Source organism: Pterocles gutturalis, unplaced genomic scaffold (genome assembly GCF_000699245.1).
Source record: "Pterocles gutturalis isolate BGI_N339 unplaced genomic scaffold, ASM69924v1 scaffold37936, whole genome shotgun sequence".
In the NCBI taxonomy this organism is placed as follows: Eukaryota; Metazoa; Chordata; class Aves; order Pterocliformes; family Pteroclidae; genus Pterocles; species Pterocles gutturalis.
Genome location: NW_010104266.1, coordinates 1 through 7580, shown reverse-complemented (window position 1 = coordinate 7580; position 7580 = coordinate 1). Strand labels below are relative to the sequence as shown.

General features: G+C 59.3%; 2 protein-coding genes across 2 annotated transcripts in view; one reads left to right on the top strand and one right to left on the bottom strand.

Moving 5' to 3' along the window:
* Positions 1-3929, top strand: part of ENTPD2 (ectonucleoside triphosphate diphosphohydrolase 2) — a 4420-nt gene extending 491 nt beyond the window's left edge. Inside the window, exons 2-8 of the mRNA XM_010087004.1 lie at positions 471-621; positions 1255-1414; positions 1514-1741; positions 2144-2410; positions 2614-2733; positions 3014-3148; positions 3729-3929. Of these exons, the coding sequence (XP_010085306.1) occupies positions 471-621; positions 1255-1414; positions 1514-1741; positions 2144-2410; positions 2614-2733; positions 3014-3148; positions 3729-3929 (1262 nt within the window). The remainder of the gene's footprint in view (positions 1-470; positions 622-1254; positions 1415-1513; positions 1742-2143; positions 2411-2613; positions 2734-3013; positions 3149-3728) is intronic.
* A 2665-nt stretch (positions 3930-6594) lies between these two features.
* TMEM141 (transmembrane protein 141) lies at positions 6595-7425 on the bottom strand (the record flags this gene model as incomplete). Its single annotated transcript, XM_010087003.1, has 2 exons — positions 6595-6674; positions 7300-7425. Coding segments are annotated over 2 exons (206 nt in total), but the record flags the coding sequence as incomplete, so codon positions are not given.
* Positions 7426-7580: the final 155 nt, after the last annotated feature.

The following is a 7580-nucleotide window of genomic DNA, read 5'->3' as shown; positions in this document are numbered from 1 at the left end:
GCAAGTGCCCCTTCCCCACCCAGCGGCCCCCCTGTGTCCACCAGCACAGTGAGGTGTGAGAAGGGGTCCAGCTCTGTTCCCTAAACCTTCCCCATCTTCCCCCGAGGCTTGCATCTGTGCACACCTGCAGTTTATAATTTCTCGGCATGCATTGAACCACCAGGAAACAATTCCACTCCCTGCCTAGCCCAGTGAGGAGAAAGGGATGGATTTCCACTCTCCATTTAAAAAAATCTTTCCCCAGCTGTCCGCCAGCAGGGGATGCGGCGTGGGCAGGGAGATGTGGCTGGGCTCTGGATGCTTCGTGCCCACAGGCAGCACCTGCCTTCTGAACATCCAGGGAGGGGCAAAGTTGCCCACAGAGCATCTTCCCATGGAGCATCTTCCCACTGAGCATCTTCCCACCAAGCATCTTCCCACCAAGTGTCATCCCAGTACCCGCAGGGAGATATGCTCTTTCCTCTCCACAGGTCCTGGCATCTCCAGTTACAGCTCCAGCCCTCCGGCTGCTGGGACCAGCCTGGTGCACTGCCTGAACCAGGCTCTGAGTGACGTTCCCAAGGAGAAGCATGCAGGCACCCCTCTCTACCTGGGCGCCACGGCTGGCATGCGCCTGCTCAAGTGAGTGCTTGCTCTGGCCATGCCAGCTGTCTGGCCTCAAACGCTGCTGGGGGGCCCTGCCATGCCATCCCGCAGTCCCGCCAGCCATGGCAAGGGTGGAGGTGGTGAAGGACAGCTGCAATGACTCCCCTTTGCCAGGCAAAGCTTCTGACCCTCCCAACTGCCCTGCTTCAGGTCCCTCGCAGAGCTGCTCCTGCCTTTCAGAGCTGGAGACGCTCTGCAGGGCACAGCCATCCCTGGCTGAAAAGGGGCTGGTGTGGGGCCAGCACCAGGACAACCCACCCCGTCTTTTTGGCTAGCCAGGAGGAAAGTCCCCCTGCACCCATTGCCAGCCTGATGGGACACAGTGAGAACAATTGCCCCCCAAAAACCACATAGAGGAGGGAGTCGTGCCCCCCCTCGCCCAGCCATGGGCTCAGGAGGAGGGAGCACACCTCCAGCCCTGCCTCCTTCTCAGGAGGGACAAGGGGAATTGGCTGGGTTTTTCTGGGAGACATCCCTACAGGTACCCAGGTGAGGACCCACACACATGCTGTGGCGGGGCCGGACCCCGAGGGCTGTGTGGGCAGTGGGGGCTCCGCTTGTAGCATCCCGGCGCAGCCCTGCCACTCTGCCCTCTTGCCTGGTCCACAGCATAGCGAACCCACAGGCTTCGGACGCCGTCCTCAGCGCCGTGACGGCCACGCTGAAGTCGTACCCCTTCAGTTTCCGAGGGGCAAAGATCCTGTCAGGGGAAGAGGAAGGGGTCTTCGGATGGGTCACTGCAAACTACCTCCTGGAGAACTTCATCAAGGTGGGCAGGGGATCACGTGCCCAGTGGGGATGGCCATGGTGGCCAGGCTGCCCCACAGCCTGTCACATCCTCAGGCTTGCTCTTTCATCCCTTGCTCAGCGCGGGTGGCTTGGGGAATGGATCCAGCCCCAGAAGAAGACCCTGGGGGCCATGGACTTTGGAGGCGCTTCCACACAGATCACCTTTGAAACCAAGGACACCATCGAAGACCCCAGAAACGAGGTGATGCTGAAGCTGTATGGCCAGGCATACAAAGTGTACACCCACAGCTTCTTATGCTACGGAAGGGACCAGGTCCTCAAGAGGCTGCTCTCAAAGCTCCTCCAGGTACCAGCACATGCTCGATGGGGATGCTGGTTGTCATCACCCCGTGGCTGTCCCCACACCCTGGTCTTTATACAGCCTGGCTTTAGGATCGCCCTGTGGGGCCAGCTGCACACATTTCCCAGCCAACTCGGGTGTTTCCCCCAACCCTCTCCCATGGTTGCAGGGCTTCCTCCTGCCCTCTCCGTAAGCCATTGCACCCCTCAGCCAGAGCCAAGATGTCCCGAGTCATCTTGAGATGCTTGTGGCAACTACCAGCTCTGTGTCTTGCTGCCCAAGCTCCTCCACTGCGTGCCAGCAGGGAAACTGAGGCAGGGAGTGGTGCCAGGGCTGCCGCGCGGTGCCGGGGGAGCCACGCTGTGGCACAGCTCTCACGGCCCATCCCATGCGCTGCTTCTCCAGCAGGCTGAGAGCTACCGAGCAACCGTCCCCCATCCCTGCTGGCCCACGGGCTACCGCAAGAGCCTGTCGCTGAGCAGCGTCTATGACAGCCCCTGCACGGAGAAGGAGAAGCCCAGCCTCGCCCTCAACACCACTGTCACCGTGGTCGGCACCGGGAACGGGAGCCTCTGCACTCTGCACGTCAGCAAGCTCTTCAACTTCAGCACCTGCTCCTTCTCCCGCTGCTCCTTCGACGGCATTTTCCAGCCGGAGGTTTCGGGAAACTTCATTGTAAGTCCTGGGATGGAGCAGGGTGGTGGCCTGGCTGCTGGGCGTGCAGGTGTCCCTGGTCCCCTGGCGTCATGCAGCGGCAAAGCCAGACCCCCAGCGCTGCGAGAGCGGTCCCTGTGCCCAGCACAGCGGTCAGAGCAGCTGCTGCTGGTGGGAGGGTTTGCTCCCAGCCTGTCTCACAGCTGCCTCTTCTCCTCCACCAGGCCTTCTCCGCCTTCTTCTACACGGTGGACTTTATCCAGACCGTGATGGGGAGACCCGTGCGCTTGCCCAGTGACCTGAAGGATGCTGCTGAGACCATCTGTGCCACCAGCTGGAGCGAGGTGGGCTGCCTGGGCATGGCAGCGAGGAGGGGGACTGCTTTGTGTGGGGCATCACCTGTGGCCCAAGAGCAGCCTTTGGAGGGGCCTGGGGGTCCTGGCACCCTGGGAGGAGGGGCAGGGTGGGTGACGGCTCCCACATGGGACCAAGAGAGGCTGGGGTGGGTGTGTGCAGCACCTTGGCCAGCCAGATGCAACCACCAAGAGCTTCAGGCCACAGAAAATAACCCTGGAGCCTGCTGGCTTGACCCCTTTTCTCTGTCCCTCCATGCATCCCACCCAGCTGCTCCAGAAAGCCCCTAACCTGGAGAAGAGACTGTCGGATTACTGCGCTGTCAGCATGTTTGTTTATTTGCTCACCATCAAAGGCTACAGGTTCAACAACCATTCCTTCCCCAACATCGCCTTCCAGAAGAAGGTGGGTAACACCGGAGCACATGCCCACCCCACGGTATCTGGAGATAGGCCAAAAAGTGCTGCAGGAGAGATGAGCCCACACCAAGAAAGAGCCCAAGCAATATGAGGGAAGATCTCGGGGAACGTGGGCAGGATGGGACTCCCAGGTTTTGGGTGGATCTTCTGGGAGATGGTAAAAAATTGAGCTGACTGTAGGGTAGTGATAGAGTCAGGAATTGTGAGGTTCTCCAGTCCTTCCTGGGCCCTCAAGACACCAGCCATCTCAAACACACGTTGCTCTAGTTTGTTGGGAAGTTGGGTAGGATTCCACCTTTGCCAAGTCTCCTCACCTGCATGAGATCAGGACTGGCCTGAGCAGAGGAGATCCTGCTCCTGTCCGGTGAGCCCAGCGCAGCAGGGGACGGTCACTGCTTGGTTCCACACTGGCTGTACCCACAGGCGAGCAAGGGCTGAGGGTGCTGTGGACTCCCCCAGATCTCTCTGCTCCCTTGGGCTGACAGCGAGGTGGTCCCCTGAAGGTCTCTTGAGGCCTGAGGAGCAGGGTTGATGGGGGTGGTGACGATGCCATGCTGTTTCCACAGGCAGGAGAAACCTCCATTGGCTGGGCCCTGGGCTACATGCTGAACCTCACCAACATGATCCCGGCAGAGAAGCCCTCGTCCCACAAGAGCATGCTGTACAACTACTGGGTCATCCTCATCCTGCTCTTTGTGGTCACCACCCTGACGTCTCTGGTGACTGCCGTCTGCCTGCTCCGGCGCAGCAAGTCCCTCGCAATCTAAAGGCAGGGACAGGGTGGCCCTTGTTTGCAGGACCCAGCACCATCCTTCCCACTGGAGTCTCCAGGGCCTGAACACTCGGGATGCAGCAAGTGCTCAGAGATGTCCTCCTCCAATAACCAACGCTGCCCATCCCAGAAGGAAAGCTGTCCCTTTTTGCCCTCCCCTTGCTTTCAAGCTGCAGTAAGGTGGGGGGATGGGACAGAAGAGGACCACTGGCCCTGCAGGAGATGGCTTCAGGGTTTCCCAGTGCTACTCAGGGACGGACCCCGGAGCAGGCTTGGGATTTGGAGGTTCAGACCTGGAGCATCTTTCTGCCACCAGACCTGCGCTGGAGTGGGCCAGCAAGTCCAGTCCACAGCAGGATTTATTCTCATGTGCATGGGGTGGGTGGGGAACATTACTTCTGCTAGTCCTTATAGCGGACCTCGCTAGCCTGTCCTTGGAGCATCAGCCCTGCCTTCTGGGGAGCCCAGGCATCACCCAGAGCCCATGCTGTCCTTCTGGCTGATGCACAAGCCCCACTGACCCTCCTGAGGGCCAGATCCTGGCCTGGACTTCCACCGCCCTCAGCATAGGAGCTTTGGTTAGGGGCTTAGCAACAACTTGAAGTGGGCAGCAGGCAGCAGGTTCCCCTTCAGCAACCAGACGCAGTGCCTTCCCCCTTCCTGTGGTTCCTAAGCCAGAGCCTCCTTTGTCCGCCCAGGAACACCACAAAAAGCCGCTGTGGCTCCCCAGTGCGTGGCTGTGCCACTGCGGGCATGAGGCTTTGTGCTGTTCAGGATTTCAGCCCTGCATCACCCCATGCCAGGCAAGTGGGAGGATGCGCTTTCATTTCCAGACGAATAAGAACAGGAACTTGCTAATGTGCAGAAGGTTTGGCTTTGTTTAGTTGGGTTTTTTAATAATCAGAAATAAATCTTTGTAACCACTTCTAGGACTCTGTGGCTCTTGATCAGCAACAGGCTAATGACCAAGCCTGGCTGTTCCGCAGGGGCAGAGCTGCTGACGGGGTCTGCTCAGACACAGCCGCACATCTCTGCCTGAAGGTCTCAATCCCCGGCAGCCTGACCAGTGCTGAGACACCATCATGGCTTCGGATGCTCTATCAGGCTGGAGAATCCCCCAAGATGGGCTTGAAACCTCACTCCAGACTCAGGCCCACCTGGAGATGGAAGAGTTTCAACTAGCCACAGTTCACGTTTCTAAGCCCTAGAGGTCCAGTCACCCCAAAGACACGAGCAGGCAGCATTCAAGCTGACTCCATCCCGTGCATTCACAGCTGCGCTCGTGGCCACAGCCTCCATGCGAGGAAAACCCGCAGGGAGCCTCTGCTCCCAGGGGACCGGTTCTGGTACCCAAGCAGCGCAGGAGAGCAGCCCACAGGGTTGGCTGTTTGTGCAGTCGCAGGCGGCTCAGAGCCACCACAGCCCCCATCCAGCCATGGGGCAGCTGCGCGGGGCCAGTCCCCACTCGTCAACCCCCTGGAATGAGCCTCCCGCCCCGCCATGTCCCTCCACTCGCCCCAGGAGAGGAGCAGCTTTAGCGAGAGTTGCAGTTCCTCGGTGGCACAAGCTCCACTCCCCGGGTTGCTCACTCACCAGCACCCTTCCCTGCTCCCGGTACACTGTACTCGGCTTAACCCACCCATTCCCTGCAGACACTTTGCTTTTAGCTATTCCGCTGGCTGCTCCCCATCTCTCTACGCAGGGCAAATGCGATTCCAGTTCAGATGATGCTCTGAGTCCCCAGACCCAGTTTCCTCTCGGGGCCCATCTCCCCAGCACAAGGACTCCCTCCCGTGGTGAGTCTCCAGAACCCAGGCTGGGTTTTCCCTTCTAAGAAATTCAGCTGCAGCTGAAGCAGAGCTGGACATCACCAAGAGCAGCCAGTTTGTCCTAGTCAGGACTTGGAGCTTGTTACTAGGAAAAAATGAAGTAAAAGGTTTCTTAATCTTCCCAGGTGCCCCGCTGGGTGCGTGGGATTCAAGACGGCTCCATTCCCTTGCCGGCTGGTTACAGATCTGGATGGAGAGTCTGGGACCGGCCAGGTGACACATCCTGAGAGCAGCTCTGGGCACACATGCACCCTCTTTGTGGGGACAGAGAGGACACCCCCAGAGGCCATGCAGCTGCAGGGCTCTGCTCAGCCCCGTTCAGGCAGATGAGAACAAGCTCGATGCTGCAGAGGCAGGGACGCCGTGACCGACTAGGCTCAAGAAGCAGAGCACATGGCAACAGCTCTGCCCTCTCACAGCTTTGCCCAGACTCGTCCGTGCCAGCAGTCATTTCACAGCCCTGTGCTGCCGGATTGCGGGTGCTGTGGCCTCAGAGTGACCAGAGCTGTCTGCTCCGACATTTACTGGAGGGGCTGCCTCAGGGTGACATTTACTGCCTGCACCCCAGCTCTTCCTGTCCCACTACCAGCCTTTGCTTCATCCACAACGTGCTCTTTCAGCTCTTGACTTTTATTGTGCCCCCCATTTGCGATGTTCAGAAGCCAGCTGGGAGGCAGCAATCCCTATGGTGCCTCCACCACACTCCCACTGCAGGATCGACCCATCCAGGGTCCCAGGCAGTGCCACAGAGCCCACAGGCAGCACACGCACAAGCCGGCTGGGCCAGCAGGATGAGGGCGCAGGACACGGCCACGGTGTGCTGAGCTGTGCCTACTCCACAACGTCCCCGTACTTGTTCCTCCTTACCGGCGGTGCCACGTCCTCTCTGTCCTCTGGGCTGGGCAGATTTTCTATAAAAGAAAGAACAAGTTCTCTGGACCCCTAACTATCCCAGCGTGTTTGGCAGGGGCAGGCAGAGAACCACAGAGCCCTGGTGAAGTGTTTAAAGCCTCTTCAGCTTTGGGACCTCAGGGTACCAGTAGGAGAAAGCAGCAGGTAGCTGTGGGAACAGCCCAGAAGCAGCTGTCCTGTTGCCCCTCCAGATCTGTCCAGTCCACTAGGCACAAGGATGTGGTGGGGTTTACTGCCTCACTCCATCCCCTACCCTCTTCTTCCTCTTCCAGCAAACAGTCCTTCACACTGGCTCTCGTGGACCCACAAAGCAGGCAGGGCAGCAGGCAGAAGCGAGCGCTGCGACCCCACACCGCCAGCCCTGCTCAGGTACCTGCCGCGCAGGTGATGGGCCCAGAGCACAGAGGGAACTGGAGCCTTGAGACTGGGCAGGGAGCTCTGGCTGCCCTGGCACTGCTGCCATCCCATCGTAAGGGGTGCCAGCATGAGACTTACACAGGGATTTTGACAATAACACAAACTGTCACCAACTTAATTACGAGATAGGAACAGCAAATTGTTGCAGCAGGGAAAAATCAGTCAGGAGAAGCCCAGGGAAAGCAGAAGGGAGAGATGTGAACGTACCTGTGGGCTGAGACCCCCCCCCAGCCACGGCGAGCTCCTGCGGAGACTTGCCTGTCTCCAGGTAAATCCAGAAGTCGGAGCATTTCTGTGTCTCAGCTCTGGTCACTACGTAGCTGGCAATGGACCCTAGGGCTGGAGAGATGAAGATGCTCCCAACAGCGCCGGCAGCAAGGGCCTTTGCTCAGGGCAGCGCTGGGGAAAGCATCTGCCAGCTTCTGTGCTGCTGCAGCCCTCTGCCAGCCGCCCCCAAGCCCCCCGGGGCTGTGGGGAGCAGGGGTGGG